Genomic DNA, 17,713 nt, shown 5'->3' with positions numbered 1-17,713 from the left:
TATTTTTTCTTGAATATGTAATAAATACTCTTGGCAACATTAACAAACCCTCTCTCCTAAAAAGCGTAAATTTTAAAACAACATCAATTGAAAAAAATCTACTCAATTATTAAATAATTCAATTATTTTGATTTGGAGAGAGTAATTTCTACTATAGTATGAACCAAAATTAACTTTAGTTTCTGTTAAAAATATGTATAAAAAAAAACTCTAAATTATATCTTTTTTAGGGAAAAACTCTAAATATTTGTAAAACAAAATAATTCGCCCCCTTATTCCAAAAAGCTCATAACTAGTAGTATAATTGAAGAGAAATCCCAATTTTTCACTTTCTTCGTTTAAGGGCAGCAATCGAATAGACCTCGACAGTGTCCGGCGATTTGGTACGTTGCAATATCACTCAGACCAGAAACTCTTATTTTCTATTCAATCTTTAGATTTATCCAAGTTTATCAAAACACAGCTTATAACTTATACCAAACACAGTTTAATTTCATTTTATCATAAGCACTTATATATGATAAGCCCTTATGCTATGAGCTGCAAATTAAGCTGTTTATCCAAACAAGGCCTATAGCACAATCACTTATTATAATAAGTGCTTTTGAATAAGCTTACATAAAATTAAGTTAAATTGTTATTTTATATGCTATAAGTTGTTTTCATAAGCTATCTTGGAGAACTTATGAAAATAAGCTAAAAAAAGCTTATGAAAAATGTCATAAGCTGTTTTCATATGTTCTCCTAAATAGTCTCACAGAACTTATGTCAGTAGATAAGCTCAAATAAGTTAATCCAAACAGGCCTTAATTAAGTTGTTTATCCAAACAAGGCCTTAATCCTAGTGTAGCTTTTGTGGGTTTAGTGTCTGATAGGTTATGTTGTTGACACAGGAATTTTTCGGAATAATGAGGAGACAGGGGCAGTATGGTGATGCATCTGCGAATAGTTATGGGGCTTCACAGATGCATCATAATCATAATCATAATCATCATATGGCTGGTCAAAGTATGGAAACAAAGTCTGGTAACTTTGAAGGACGGTTAGAGGCGTTCACTCCGGAAAGGGAGAATTCGTATCCGAATTCTAAGCCAGAGGGTCAGTGGAGATGGGAATCGGATGAATCGAAGATGTCTAATTCAATGCCATCTCATATGTATAATGAAGGTGAGTGTTATTCATTGTCACCTTATGATTGCTTATGCCCCGCTTTATTAAAGGCTCTATTAGCGTGCTATATAACAGAGTAATTTGAACAAATTACTATTTTCTGCGATTGACAACATTGATTAACCTAGACAACAACTACACATGTATTAGAAAAAACTGACTTAGAATGTGTATAAAGACTTGAGCGGAGTGTGTCTGATATAGTTTCTGCTTTATATGCTGTTGCTAGAAGAGTCAAACACATGATAAATTCTATTATGAAAAATGTAACTCACACTATGCGTGTGTATCCTGGAAATTATGGTAGAAAGTCTATTGCTTAACAGATTGTTGATGGTATCATGTGACTTGATTAGGCAGAAAAGTTTACGTAAATGCGGCGCTTCCAAATCTGTTAAATGTGTATTGATATTATTCATGTTCCTGGTGTTCTTGTAACCCTAGCTATCAAATCTGCTTATTTTTCAATCAATGGACTTAAAAGCAGTTCCTCATTTATATAAGATGAATAAAGCTCCTGGTGTGTATTTTAAGTTGTTTACAATGGTATATTTGTTCAGAAAACATTGCCATATCTGCATAACCTATCCTACTTTTTAATTGTTAGAACATTAGCTACCATGTCTAAAAGGCCCAGTTACAGGTTTGCCATTTATATGATGAAAACGGTTTTTCAGTTTCTGAAACTTAGGGAATCTTTGCGTGTGCAGGTCAAGGTGGTGATGCTTCAAGGTCCTATTTTCAAGGACAGAGGCCTGATCCTAAATTGGCTTTGCAGAGCCGGAGCAACAGTGATTCCAGATCTCAGGCCCATGAAGAAAATATAGATGTTAGATATGAAGGAAATCATTTATCACAAACTTTTGAAGGTCTTGAGCAGAATTTTCATGATGACATTGTTAAACTGACTAAAGAACAGCACGATGTTGAAGATGCAGAACATGCCAGGCACAGAGAGGTTAGTTTTCACCCAGTTCTTTAAATACCCAAAATCTGCTACAAGTTTGTTAAGCTTTGTTTGTTTTTTTCTTTCTCTATCATAATAGATGAACTCATAATCTTGCAACACACTTGATGGATTTAGTACATATTCTGCAAGGTTAACATACACATACCTACCGGGGTTTCAGCATACTGAAACCAGGAGAAACATAAAGAGCCATCTAGAGTCTAGACTGCTTTTGCAGATATTTCGTTTTATAAACAAATGACCATCATTAATAAAATTAATTATGGTTTATGATTAAACTAAAAAATACCTGTGTATTCAATAGGTAGTTATAAGAGTTAGTTGGCTGAGCTGGCATGGGTGGGCCCAGGGGAATGTAAGCAATAGGTAGTTATAAGGAATAACGAGACAGACTGAGGGATTATCTAGCATTTTGTTATAGTGAGAGAATGGGGATCACCATAGATTCATGGTGAGGAGAGCATTATATCTCAGGCTGATAGTTTCACTATCAGAGTTCTTAACCTTTTCAATTGTCATATTCTCTATAATGATCAAAACAATTCATAAATTTCCCTATTATTTGTGTATTAATCCTCATCAATTGATCTGCTCTGCTGGATCTAGCCAAGAGCGTGTCCTGTGATGTAAATGCTACCAGAGAAGTTAGGCAGGAGAAGTTAGAGGGACAATGCAAATTCTTGTGGACAAGCCTTAACAGTAGAGTAGAATGCTAACATAGTTGAGCAAGGTGGTAGGGAAACACATAACAAGCTATTGTGTGACCCCTGAATTTTGATATGATGAGTAGTTCCGATGAATCCCGAATGTTTGCGTAGAAGGCTGAACTACCTATGTTCTGAAGGGAGGATCTGGTCACGTAGATAATGCAAGATGAGATTTACTTTGATGTGCTTGGTACTCCAGGGGACAATAAACGAATGCTTGCTTGACTAAGCAAGGAGGGATCCACAATTCATCAGTCGGTTCACGCTGTTAATGGAGACGCAAGATGAACTATCATGGGAGAAGTTGAAGAATCCTGCTCATTCCACTCTACGTTGGACGTCATTTAGAAAACCCCTTTAATGAATTTGCCACACTAAGGCAAACAATGAGCATAGAAGAGTTTGTGGAGCCCTTTTTCTTTGAACTACTGTCATCTCAAGAAGTGCATGTTCCCAAGGAACAATATTTGGGGTATTTCATCCTTCACATGTGAACTCGGACATTCAACCCACAAACATGAATGCAAACGATGATATCAAAAAATGTAGAGGAAGAGTTGCGTGGAGGGGATGGTGACGAGGACTGGGGAACGAATGTGTGGGAGAAGAATGGGAGGATGGGCTGCTATGAGGGAATGTGCCCAAATTCGAGTCAACTAAACCTAATCGGCACTCCTCTTCACCAGTAGGGTTGACGAGCATGAAAAACGATGGTGAGCGACAAAGTCGAAAATCAGAACCATGGCCTCTGTTTTAAATGACGAGACAAATTTCATTCTCTTCCCCAATGTCCAGAGAAGTAACTTTGCCTATGAGATGACTATTTGATTTTCACCAAGGACATATGCAGGAACTTGGAGGTTAGGTTGGGGACACAACTTTGTCGGGGACCCTTTTGTGTTAGCTGAAAGATATCTTGATGGGAATTTCGTGGCCAAGTACGTAGTACCTAGGGCAAAGTTGTGATGAATTAGAAGCACCTGTCAATGCAGTTTTAATCACCACGATGAGTTGGTAACACTACAGGGGAGCGGGAGAAAGCCAAGAGTAAGCAGAACCAATGAAACATAAATTTGAAAAGTTTGATGGTTATAACTCAAATAGATGTAAATGATGTTGAAGGGGGAGAGGGGGGAATTGATAATAGAACAGTAGGAAAGTTTGGTAAAAAATAATTGAGCAAGTTTCACCTAATTTTTTTTGGAGGATATAAGGTTGCCACATGAGCGTGAGCTAGTTCCCTACATAAGACTGCTGTCTGAACAAGGCCCGATCAGTTTGTGAGGATAACTGAAGAAAGAAATCGAGAAGCAAGTAGGGAAATGCTGCAAGCTCATATGATCAGCCTTAGTATGAGTGCATTTTCCAGCCCTGTTCTGTGGTTTGAGAAGAAAGACGCATCATGGAGATTATGTGTGGATTACATAGCTCTAAACAGGGTAATAATTCTTTATAAACACCCTGTCCCAGTAGTGGACGACTTGATTAATGAGTTGTTTGGGAGACAGAATTATTTGAAAAATTGATCTCAAATCCAGATATCAAGAAAGTTGGGTGCATGAACCGGATATCCTTTAACAAAGTTGGAAAAAGAACTGCGGCTATGGAGGCCTTAAACACTATAGAGAGTGATTGAGGGATTATCTAGCGTTCTTTTAAGTGAGAAATTTGGGATCACTGAGAGATTAACGGCGAGGAGATCATTATAGCTCAGGCTTATAGTTTTCCCCTATCAGAGAGTTCTAGACCTTTTCGATTGTTATCTTCTCTATAATCAATTTCAGAAATTCCCATAAAAGAAAATTAAGAGGATATGCTGTTGGAGTAAATTAGTATCAGATACAGGTCCTCCTGCAGAATCCTCAATTAGCATGAATTGGACTGTATCCCTGGGGTGCAAGCTCATCAATGGATTTCTGAGGACTTGCTTCTTTTTGCATCGATTAAAGTATAAACAGACTTCCAATGTTGTCTGATCTTGATACTTTTAGTTAGGTTCATTTGTCAGCTGAATGTCAGCACCCAGTCTAGTTCTGCAACTTGCACCTTTCCTGCCTTTTAGTTATGAAATCCATGCACGTTTTATACTTGGATAAACTGATGTTGACTAATAACAGTTTATAATTGCTAAATTTTTTCATGTTCGAACTAGATATGTTATGTACATATTCTCTAAAACTATATTTCTCCATATATCTTTAACGAGTCTATTTATATTTCTCCTTATCAGAAAATAAATGCGATCAATTCTCAGTATGAAGAAAAACTGGAAGCACTCAGAGCTCGGCATGGAAAGCGTAGAACTGAATTTCTTCAAAGGGAATCACGTGCAAGACAACAGCAGTATGAACAAATAATTCGGGATCCTTATTCCGGTAGTGGCACGGCATCCAGAGGCCCTCATGCCCATAGCAACGTAAATGCTTCAGCTTCGGGTGGGGAACCCCAACGAGGCTATTCTGCTGATCACTTTGATCCCTACAGAGAGCAATCTCGATTTCTTGGGAGTGCAAGAGATCAAGGATTCGAACCTAGAGGTCCGTATCCCGGGGGACGTGTCTATGACACTGGTTCACGTTATTACAACTAAGTTTTGACCAAAAGTTCAGCTCTCATGTTCGGTTTGTACTATGTACAATTTAAATTGCATACATGCATTTAGATGTAGTGTGACTAGCATGTTTGTTGTGTTTGTGAAATTCAATACCATTCAAAACTATGAAATAATTTTATTCCTTTTTTTTTTTTTTTGGTGGTGAGGGTGGGATAGGTGCAACACAAGGACTTCCCAGGAGGACAACTGCATAAGACTTCAATTAGTTAGGAAGAATGACATGATACAATTAACTTCTTATATAAACTGGGGCAGGCTAATTTGTATTCATATCTCTATCTCCCTGTCAACCATTACATCAAGGGGGAACTTTTGTTCTAAAAATTATTCTGAAAATTATTTTTAAGAAAGAAAATAGTGTATAACAATGTTTTTAAAACAGTTTAGAGAAAAAAGAAAAAAAACTTGCTCGGTAGATGTGTTTGTGTATTAAAAATAAAACTCCTTGCATTTATTTTTTAAATATGTGGAAGAATTTGGATATATTTTTTAGATATACTACATTCTATTGCAAATAGAATAGAATTAATTAATATTTCACTTTTAACTTCAACAATATAAATGTGTTAACATATATTTTCTATTCTTATTTTCTTAAATGTGTTTATTTTAACTCGCTAATAAAAAGACGTGAGACTCTTAAAGCGGACCATTGTGAGACTCTTCCAAATAGTTCATGAGAGTATTTACAAAGAGCATAAAAAAAGAGTACATTATAGCCATTCTTTAAAGATAAGTTTGAATTACACTCTCTCATATTTTGTAAATATATGCACTCCTCTTAAGAAATAAATATATGGTAAAAATTATGCTTCTCTCCCTAAGAAGTAAATATATAGTTTTTTTTTTTTTTTTGAGTAAAGAAGTAAATATATAGTTAAAACCATGCTTCCCTCCCTAAATAAAAAAGAAGTATACATTAATAAGCAAGTTTTAAATAAATTTATTTTATATGACAAAAAAAATGGCGAATTAAAAGTGAAATTGCATAAAAACAACAAACTCATCCAAATATAATACTTTTCCCTCAATACAACAACACTAAATAATGGTAAAAATAAAATCAGTATATCTTATAACACATGACCTAAATTCTTGTAAAAAAAAAAAAAAAACCGACCAAACTATTAGTATATTTTAAAAACAGACATAAAAAAATTGCAAACTCGTAACATTAGGAGTTTACCCTTGTTTGGACCGGCCCTGCAATTAGACATCACCAAATAGTAGAAATTCATATTAATTTTTTAAGAAGCCAAATAGTAGAATAAAAAAAAAAATGTTATGTCGACCATATATGTCAAACATTACAGGTCACGTCAAGCACTTAGAGAATAGGTAGTATTTCATAGCTTTATAGAGTCTTGCCAAGAAAAAACTCTATCTGCAGACACCAGTTAGTACTCTGCATTAGCATTTTTGTATTATTCCAAATGTACGAAAAATAAGATATATTGATAAAATATTTGTTAATTAAATAAATGAATTTTTTTTTTTTTTGAAGAAGCTAAATTAGCCTACCTAAATTGGCATTAAGGAGAATCGAATCTAAAGCCTCGAAGAGTAGCACACTTCCAGATCCCAAACCAATACCACTAGACCAACCCAAATATGACTAAATAATATAAATAAATGAATTCTATTTTCGAACATACGATTTTTGAGCAACAAGTTATATATAGATAGAGAGAGGGACAATTGTTTAGAGAGATGAGAGAGAGTCTCGAGAAAAAAATTCACAACCAATACTAACAACACTGTTCCTCATCAACCTAGCCTCACCAACGACCAGCCACCAATTAGGGGTGTAGCCATTTATATACAAGGGGTAGCCTTAGCTACCAATTTTTTTTATTTTTTTTTTTTAAATTAGTTGGTATGTATTTATATATCCGACTATCCCAAATAATAAATTTTGAGCTATTCTAAATAAGTTTAGTTGTAAAAAATTAGCATAAATGAGAAAGTAAAAAAGTTACTACATGTTTGATAGATTTATATGTATTGGTTTGGTACTTCCAATCTTAATAACAACTATAGAGAAAACTTATTCAACAATAAAAATTATCAAGACAGTAGTATTCAATGGGCAATGAGTTTCTTGCAAAATAACTTACTATTTGTTTACATTAAAAAAACATTATTAATCTATTTTGTAAACAATCAACTATGGATAAAATTGACTTCTTTAAACGCATTTTGCCCAACTTTTTTAAATAGCTATTGTCTAATGTTTATCATTTGTTGTTGCTCTAAGTTAATTTTCATGTATTGGTTAATTTTCGGATTATTTTGTTTTTAGTCTCTACAACACTTGTGATTTTTTAGTTAAGTTCCTAAGATTTTGGTTAATTTTAGTCCTTAATTTTTTGTCATAGAGATTAAATCCAAGACTAAAAACACTTTTTTTAGTAAAATTTTAAAAAATCGAGACAAAAATTGAATAATTTTTTTGCAAGAACTTAACCTAAAAAGTTATAATTTATAGGGCTAAAAACATATTTTATCTTTAAATTTAATATATTGTTGGTGTGGAAGCATGAAAGTGCAATTTCCATGGGAGAATTATTTGGCCAAAAGGTTCCACAATTTAAGGGACATTTTGTATTGTTTTCAATCAAGTTATATTCCTGTGAGCTTAGTTCAGTTGGTAGGGATATTACATATTATATGCAGGGGTCGGGGTTCGAATCCCTGACACCCTACTTCTCCATATTTATATGTGTGAGCTTTAGCCACTAAGCTACTTGACAAAAAAAAATAAAAAATCAAGTCATATAATTTTGCTTATTTCATAAACATAATTTTATAAGTAAGTGTTTTGAGTCTTTTACTGATAAATTATGTAATCTGGTCCACAAGTCCTAGTTCAACTGGCAAAATGCCGAAATTGTTAGGTCGAACGTCATGACTGAGTTCGAACCCCAGTACCTCCATTTGTGTGTGTGAGTTTATAATGGCTTTGCCATTTCGACTATCTACCAAAAAAAATTATGTAATTTGGGATGCAAACATATCCTTTTGTCGGACTATGAAACTCCAGCAGGGTTGATAATAATTCTCCATGCTTCTAAAAAATATGTCATATGTGCATTACAATCATGGTTCTCCTTTAGAGTGGCAACAACAACAGTTTTAATGTCAAAGAAAACGGGATTCGCCGGTTGAAACCCTTGGACAACTTTGTCGAGGTTGTCAAGTCTTCCGTAATCTCCAAGTGTGATGTGTTCCACGTCTCACGTTTCTTCGTCATATGAGTAATCACTTAAACTTGGTAGTGAAACAGCTGCTGCTATTTGTGCTTCTCTTGCTTCTCGAATGGCTTTCCAGATTGCTCTTCAAGTTTTATCGATGTCGAAATCAAATAGCAAGCTGTACTTGTATCTACACCACGCATAAAACAACCTGTAAGGATTCTATGAAGACCTTGGAGAATATCAACTTTTCAATGGTCAATGAAAATTACCTCCGTAATTGAATCAAAAGTTCCCTAATTTCAGACAACTTACTCAACAAGTTACCATCCCTTTGAAATATAATCAAGACAAACTATTGCGAACACTTCTTTGACTTAATCAAGACAATATGGTTTGCAAGAAACCAAGCAAGATTTAACAACAAAGGAGTGTCGTGGAAGTCAGCTATGTCTTTGATCCTAGAAAGACTTTAACAAATTATATCATAGATTTCTCGATTCTCAAACTTTTCGAAGTAACTATCCATCATCCAAAGGCTCCTACAACTAGAGAAATTTTTTGATATCCTCCTTTGCAAAACTGGATAAAATACAATATAATTAGAGCCTCTATAGGAATCCTAGCAATTCATCTTATGGGGGCATTTTTAGAAACCATGAAGAAGATCTTTTATGTTTTTTTGTTGATCCTCTGAGTCATACCACTTCTTATCGAGCAGAGCTTTGTGGTGCTATGAGGAAAATTGAGTCTGCTTATGATAATAACTGCAATAATGTTTTGGTAGAAATATATTCATCTTTTGTTGTCTTATCTTTCAGGTAATCAGGTCAGGTTCCTTGGCCTCAAAGGAATAGATGGCAGAACATGTTGCATCTTCTCAGGATCATGAACTATATTGTTAGTCACATCTTTAAAGAAGAAAATCAAGTTGCAGACATTATTGCTAACAAGGGCCTCACTATGAGCTCTATTAGGTTTTGGCAGGATGACCCTTTGTTTATTAAGTTATGTGAAAAATAAACTAGGTTGGCATAGTCTTAGGTTCATTTATTGATTTTGGTGTTTTGCTTTCTCTTTATTAGTATATTGTAGGGTTAGCTAGCTAGCATCTTAGCTACCATCCCTCAAAAAAAAAAAAAGCATCTTAGCTACCACCCATTTGGTGTATATATATAGGATGCATACCAAGTGAGAATGCCATCTTTATATGAGAATTGTAAGGATAAATTTTAGCCTTTAGATTAGATTTTAGGGCTGAGATTAAAAAGATACGTTAAGTGAATCACGTGCCAAATTTCCCAAACCCACACACTCGTTTTTGGTTATGCTTTGTGTTTCTTCTCTTCCTGTCTCTCAACCTTCCACCTCTAGCCTCATCTTCTTCTCAATTCCGGCAGCCGTCTTCTTCTGATCGACGACGTGAGAAGAGTAACGGTGGAGGAGGCGGTGTGAGCACAGGGTTAAATAAATCTAGTCTTGAGATGTTGAGTTTTATGTGCATACGATAAACTTATTATTTTATTACTTGTTTACAATTTGGTGTTCTTCAATCAACTATGAAAGAGGGACTCCTCTGTAATTAGTTGTTCATGTAACTTTAAATCATTCTATGAATATCAGTCGATTACTTTGTATTTTATTTGGTTATTCAGTTCTTAATGCTTTTCATGTCATCAATGATTACTTACCCTAACTTTGCTGGGTTGACCTAGTTTAATCATTCAATTATTGATTAGATTTAGACATAAACTAATAATACTTGTTACTAACAATTTGTTAGCTTAAAGAGTACCTAATAATAGTTATCACTTTGGCGTTCTTAAACCTTCGAATCCGGTTAGGGCTCCCTAAGTCAGAAGGGAGTGTGACCGATCGAAGAGTGTCAGTGACCAACACATTGACCTAAATATTTTGATCAAAGGTAACAAAAAATATTAATTAATGGCACTATATTCATAGTTTGTAGCTGTTCAATTGATTCAGGGAAGGGAATATACCAGGACATATAATCATTTTCTCTCTTTCTATCTTAAGGTCATTAAATCCAATCTTTTGCCACATGCAAAACCCCCTTTTTAATCAATATTCACAATAGTTACGTTGAAGCTAGGCAATCCATGTCGATATGAACTCTTTCACAAGAAAAATTACTACTTGACGACAAAAATGATTCAAATCATGTAGATCACTTTAAAAAAAAAAAATGTGATTTTTAATGAAAAGCAAATTATGCATGAATGAAAATGTTTCTCAATGATTCTAACAAGTTGAAAAATGCTAGAGGGAGATAGGTGCATTAATTCTATTCTAACCGAAGTCTAGTTTTGACATCTATCGATATAAAACTCAAGTCTGAAGGTGAGAAAAACATAGGGGGAAAGGTTGAATTGTGTTAGCTTGATCAATCACCAATGATCAATTGTTTGATTTGGTTAATATCTTATGAAGAAATAATTTGAAAACCATTCCTTGTATGGAGAATTAACCAGCAGAGACACAACTGTAGCTTGTACTATGCGCAGACAATAGTGGAGTAGTGGTTGTACAACTTTACTATTGTCCTTTCTCTGTTCTCCTTCAGCGGATAAGCATCCAATGCCTTCTAATTCCTCTGAAATAGCCGTTGCTCCAAACTTCTATTTCTTCTGCAAATTTGTGTCTTCAAATAGCAGAAATAATTGACTTCAGTTTCAGACTCCGAAGGTCTTCAGACTATGACTTGCAACAAAACTTCTCTTGTAAATTATGTTGCTCTCAATTGCTCTTCCAGAACCAATACATTGTTTTAAGACTTATAAATTTTAGTCTATGGTCTTGCACATTTGAACAAACATTAGCATATCCAATTGAACTTTTAATACCTTGTTATCATCAAAACTTAAGTGACAATGTTAAACACATTTTGTTCCAACAAAGTTTAGAAATACACTCCTTCAAAAAAAGTCTAGAAATACACTCAGAAAGTAAACACACACTCACAAACAAAATCACTCTCGTTCCAACACACTTGAAAATGTGATACAAAATCGGCTCCGCGAATTAACATGTCCAGCAAAAATGATCCTCTTCCTCTAAAGTCTTTGGACACCACACACAATTTACGACCCCTTCATCTTTAAAATACCTCTTTTTGAAAGGTTCCCACGGGTTGGTAACCTTCGAAGGAACAATTGCAAAGCAAAGTAGACATGGCAACTAAACCCGCCCGTCCAGACCCGGTCTGTAACGCCCTCTCTAATTATTTGATTATTTTAAATGAGTTTAGAATATACTTATATGATTTGTGTGATTTATTTTGATGAGTGATATTTTGTTATGATATATGTTATATATTTATTAATATAATATATATGTTATTTGATTTAGAAATATATATGTTATTTGATTTAGAAATATTATATATATATATATATATATATATATGTATATATTAGAATAGAATATTAATATTTGGATTTAAGAGAAAAATAAGTAGGTTAAAGATTTATATAAATAGGAGAGACCTAGTTTAGAAAAACATAACGTACGTACGACTGCTTTTGGAGAAAAGGGGGAAAAGTCAAGAGAAGAGGGAGAAGACCTAGAGGCTGCAATTTTCTTCACTTTAAGGTAAGGGTGAGACTAACTTTGCAATTCTATTAAGTATGTGAATCAATGGTTAGGTTTAACATGATGTAGGATGAGTTTTTGAGGAATTGAAAAGTAGGTTAAAATTGTAGAATTAATGAATAAACGGTGGAAACTTGTTAAAAAGATGTAGAAACTGTCCTTAGACCTTAGATAATGATTAAGATGAATTAAGGAATCGAAATTAGGCTTAAAACCCTGAGAAAGGATTGAATTGGAGAAAACGAAAACTAGGTCAAAACCTTAGAATTGATGATCAAACGGTGAGAATTGGTTTAATTGATGTAGAAAGTGTTCCTAGACCTTAGATAATGTTTAGGACGAACTTTGGAATCAAGAACAAGCTTAGAACCATGTGAATCGTCGAGTTTTTGTGAAAATAGGAAGCCTGGCCGTAGCGACATTCATCGCTCGCCACGGCGAGCTATGAACCTCGCCTCGCGAGTGATGATCTTCATCGCTCGCCTCGCGAGCCCCTTCCTTTCGCCTCGCGAGCGTTTCTGGCATCGCTCGCCACGGCGAACAACCCTTCCTCGCCTCGCGAGCTTAGGCAGAGTGCATGTCCTATTTTGTGTTTCGACCTTTTTAGTTGGACCTTGGATGCCTTAGAGCGCCTGAACATACCTAGTATTGATTAGGATTGAATGTAGGATCAGATTGAACCCAGAACAACACTAGTTTGGGAGATGAGTGGTACTCGCCATGGCGAGTAAGAACTCTCGCCTCGCGAGCACATCCAGAATTGAGTGCTTTTGAGGAATTTGAGACCTGAGTCGTTTGAATGGATTAGGAATGGAACTTTAGGTACTAATGAGACCTATCTAAGATGTTAACTGTTATTTGTGAAGCTATATTGAAATGTTAAGTGTTTATAATGTGATTTATTGATTGATTGCATTACTTGAATTATTATTGAATGATCAGGAAGTTGTTGAAAATGAATTGATATTAAGCTGTTGATATGATCTGATTATGCTGCTATTGTTATTTAACTAAGTTGCATGAGTTGTTGTTGATTATCATTTGATATTGTTATATCCTGAGATGTTCATGTGTCGCCTATGTTGTTGTTGTTGATTATGTGAAATATTTATATGCCTTATGTGGAAGATGTTTGATGTTTAAGTTGTTGATGCTTCACATTAATATTGTTATGTTGTGAATTGAAATTGATATATTGATATCTCTCTGTTGTTGTGTGACTTGACTGTGCTACTGCTGTTATTTAACTAAGTGCATGATGTCTATATATATGATGAAATGATGACGTTTAGCTCCAAATTATTGGATGCATGATGATATGTTGATTACGATGATTACGGTGTTTTGTTGTTAAGAGTCCATGCATAGCATTTCATTGAGCTTTGTCCTCACCACGATTAGGAGCTTTGTCCTCCGCACGTTTTAGGAGCTTTGTCCTCCGCACGATGAAAGTATATTAATACTTATGATGACGATTGGTACCACATGCATATAAGTGTCTAAGTTGCATTGTCGCATATGTCGAGTCAAGGTCGTTGTTGATGAATTATCATCCATGAGTTGTTAAGTTGTCGATGAATTATCATCCATGAGTTTGTCGAGTTGTGTTCTGTAACGCCCACTTTCGTTTAATCGTTATTTAATCGAGTTTAGGTGATTATATTATATTTATATAATATATGTATGATTTTGATATGTTTTGATAAATTGTGGTGATTTTGGTGATTTGATTGATGACGTGTTAGGTTCTGAGTTTTGGAGGAATTGATAAGATTAGAGAATTTATTTTATTGTTAAATAAAATAAAGATTTGAAAAATATTTAGTTGAGGGCTGTTTTGATATTGTAGATAGTTTTGGGGGAGAAAGTGAGATAAGATAAGTTATTAGAAAGAGGTATAAATAGGAGAAGACCTAATATTTTAGAAACTCATTGTACGTGAAAACTTTTGGAAAAGGGAGAAAAAGCTTAGAAGGGAGAAGAGCATAGAGAGAGCTGCGATTTCTTCATAACCAGGTAAGGGTGAGACTAATAATTCAATAATGTTAATTACTGTAATTCTGATGATTAGTTGACCAAGTTAGGATTGATTTAGAGAAGTTTTGGAATTAGGTCAAAGCCCTAAAAATTGATGATCAAACGGTAAAACTTGTTTAGATTGATGTAAGAACCGTCCTATAACCTTAGAACATGTTTAGGATGAATTCTGGAATCAAAATTAGGCTTTGAACCATGTTGTGTGAGGGATTTTTGAGAAAAACCCTAGTCTGCCCGTGCTTCTGTTCATCGCTCGCCACGGCGAGTGATGATCCTCGCCTCGCGAGTGATGAACTTCATCGCTCGCCACGCGAGCCCCTTTCCTTCGCCTCGCGAGTTGTTTGGTTCAACTCGCCATGGCGAGCAACCTTCCTCGCCTCGCGAGCTTAGGCAGAGTGCATGTCATATTTCGTGTTTCGACCTTTTTAGTTGAATCTTGTATGCCTTTGAGTACCTGAACTTACCTAGTATTGATTAGGAATGAATGTAGGATCAGAGGGAACCCAGAACAAGCTTAGTTTGTGAGTTGAGTGGTGCTCGCCATGGCGAGTAAGTACTCTCGCCTCGCGAGTACAACCAGGATGAACTTGATTATGTGTTTGTGCGATCTGTGTCGCACTTTTTGGTCCAGAGTGAACCCCTAATTGGTAATGAAACCTTATGATAACGTTTAATGCAGTCTGTAAAGCTATTGAGTTAAGTTGATATTATTTGAGCATGATTAAGGTATTATGCAATATGTAAGATATAATTGAAATGATTATGATTCTAGTAAATTGTTGTTGATATATTGATATCTCCTTGCTGTTATGCGACTTGACTATGCTGCTGCTGTTATTTAACTGAGTAAGCAATGTTTATATATGAATATAATGAAAATGATGACGTTTTGCATCAAGTTATTGAATGCACATGATTACGATGATTATGATGTTTTGTTCATCTGTGTCCATGCATAGCATATCATTGAGCTTAGTCCTCACCACGAAAATTAGGAGCTTTGTCCTCCGCACGTTTTATAGGAGCTTTGTCCTCCGCACGATTGAAGTATATTAATACTTATGATGACGATTGGTACCACATGCATATAAGGAGTCTAGGAGCATTGTCACATTGTCATGATTAAGATGCCTTGTTGATAATGAATGGATATGTGATTATGTGATAAGTGTTATTTGAATATGTTATGTTGTTTATAATGATTGGATATATGATTACGTGATAACTGTTTAGCATTTATGCAAAGTTAATAATGGAATGATTGATGTTAATTTATGATTCGCAATTACATTGATTAATGTTATTTTATTATGAAATCTCACCCCTTCTGCTTGAAAATGTTGCCCTTCGTATGGGTAACTTGCAGGTGATCGTGCTTAGTGTGCAGTTGCTTCGTGAGTTGGCCTTGCCTTCACTGTGTCGTCTAGGTCGCTCTGATACGTAACGGGATGGGGTTTTATGCTATAACATGCTTCATTCTTTTACGTGAACTGCTTATGTTTTGATAAACTCTTTTGAGATACTTATTGGGCCTGCGTGCCGAAAACGTTTATGTTTTATGTTTATGATTTTCCGCTGCTATGTTAAAGATATTTGTGAAGGTTAAATCATTATTTAACTGTTTTGGATTACGTTTCTATGTGATATCCCGTTTATGGTTTTTACTCTGATAATTGTTTAAGAAATTTGTATATTGGGAAAACGGGGTGTTACATGTTCTACCCATGTGTTGTTAAAGAAGTACCTACGAAGATTTTACGATGTGAATTATATGATGTTGACTAAAATATTGCTAAGTTGTTTAACATGTTGATTATGATATTGTTATGTTGCTACGTTGTTTAAGATATTGATTATGATATTGTTATGTTGCTACATTGTTTAACATGTTGATTATGATACTGTTATGTTGCTACGTTGTTTAAGATATTGATTATGATATTGTTAAGTTGTTATGATGTTGTGTATAATTGTTACTATTAAGTGATGAATATGTTGTTCTATATATTATTATTATTATTAAGTGAATATCATGTTACGTTGTTGTTATATTATTATAAGAAGATGTTTATGTTATGATGTAGATAATTATTACTATTAATAAGAGATGATTATATTGTGTTGTTTTAAAGTTATTAGTGATGATGATTACATGATGATATCTATGAGTTGTTAAGTGTACTTGATGATGTTTATGTTAAATTGATAAGTTGTCTTTTATTAATGAATTGATAATGAGATGTTTGATGAATAATTATTATTATTATGAATTAATGATGTTGTTATGTTGTATATGAATTAGAATTAAGATGTTGTTATGCTATATATGAACTATGACTATGATGTGATGATCTATGTTTGTTACGATTTGGTTAATATGTGTTAAATGATAATTAGAAGTTGGTTGAGTTATTAAGAATTATTACATGAAGAATTATTATTACTAATAGATGAAGTTATTTGTGTTGTTAAATATAATTATTGAATTATATGCTTGATATTATTGTTTTGTGAAATCTCACCCCTTCTGCTTGAAAATGCTGCTCTTCGTATGAGTAACTTGCAGGTATTAATGATTAGTAGGAGTGGTGGCTCAAGTGTCTTTAGGTGCTCTGATACGTAACGGGATGAGAATTTGTTATTGCTTTCTATTCCTTACGTATTGTTTCTGAAGAGTTATGACTATGCTTTTAGAATGAATTTTTATGACATAATTGTAAAGAGGCTTTAGTGCCAAAGGCTGTTTTGATTATTGAATAATTTCCGTTGCGAAGTATTAAAGACTTTTTAGTTATTGAATTTTAAAGGATAAATAGTTATTTATACAGTTTATGATTTTAAGAAAAGAATGTGACATTCCGTTTAGGTGAATTACTCTGATTAAATAAATGAAATTTTCACGTTGGGAAAACGGGGTGTTACACGGTCGCCCCCGCCCTGAATTTATCGGGGAAAATCCGACTTAACTGGGTGCGAGGGAAATATGAGTTTTTAGTACGGGGGCGGGGATGCTTACACCCGCCCTGCATCCACCCCCGCCCGCACCCGCTTTTTGAAATTTACTTTATTAAAATTTATAATCTTATTTCCATAAGCACCAACCTATTTTAATATATTATTACTCTTTAGAAAAATGTTTATTATAATTATTTTGCTATTTTGTAAAAAAATTATTAGATCTTTAATTATTAATATAATTTTTGTTTTTCGTTGCTATGAAAAAATGAAAAAATATACATTTTTTAAATATTTTATAAAAAATAGAGTTTTTGCATGTAGGAGCGAGGCTGGGGCCGGGAGACCCATCTCCATTGAGGACGGAATTGGGTGTTCAATTTTTACCCCCAATATAATTTGGGGACGGAGGCGGGGGCGAGTGCATGGAAACGGGGTTAGGGACGAAAATGCT

The 17,713-nt window shown here is 34.3% G+C and overlaps 1 protein-coding gene across 1 annotated transcript; it reads left to right on the top strand.

Moving 5' to 3' along the window:
• Nucleotides 1–245: 245 nt before the first annotated feature.
• LOC11445207 (uncharacterized) lies at nucleotides 246–5,588 on the top strand. The gene is made up of 4 exons (XM_003605927.4): nucleotides 246–383; nucleotides 894–1,167; nucleotides 1,881–2,128; nucleotides 5,078–5,588. The coding sequence occupies exons 2-4, from the start codon at nucleotides 909–911 to the stop codon at nucleotides 5,435–5,437; spliced, it is 867 nt and encodes a 288-aa protein (XP_003605975.2). The 5' UTR covers nucleotides 246–383; nucleotides 894–908; the 3' UTR covers nucleotides 5,438–5,588.
• The last annotated feature ends 12,125 nt before the right edge of the window (nucleotides 5,589–17,713 follow it).

The sequence above is a fragment of the Medicago truncatula genome, chromosome 4 (assembly GCF_003473485.1).
Source record: "Medicago truncatula cultivar Jemalong A17 chromosome 4, MtrunA17r5.0-ANR, whole genome shotgun sequence".
Taxonomy (NCBI): Eukaryota; Viridiplantae; Streptophyta; class Magnoliopsida; order Fabales; family Fabaceae; genus Medicago; species Medicago truncatula.
The sequence above is the reverse complement of the archived record's forward strand: the minus strand, read 5'-3'. Positions and strand labels throughout refer to the sequence as shown.

Bases quoted from the DNA above. Each gene is read 5' to 3' on its own strand.
- LOC11445207 (XM_003605927.4), top strand. From the start codon at position 909: ATGAGGAGACAGGGGCAGTATGGTGATGCATCTGCGAATAGTTATGGG. The intron at 1,168-1,880 runs GTGAGTGTTATT...TTGCGTGTGCAG, and splicing joins ATCTCATATGTATAATGAAG to GTCAAGGTGGTGATGCTTCA. The intron at 2,129-5,077 runs GTTAGTTTTCAC...TCTCCTTATCAG, and splicing joins AACATGCCAGGCACAGAGAG to AAAATAAATGCGATCAATTC.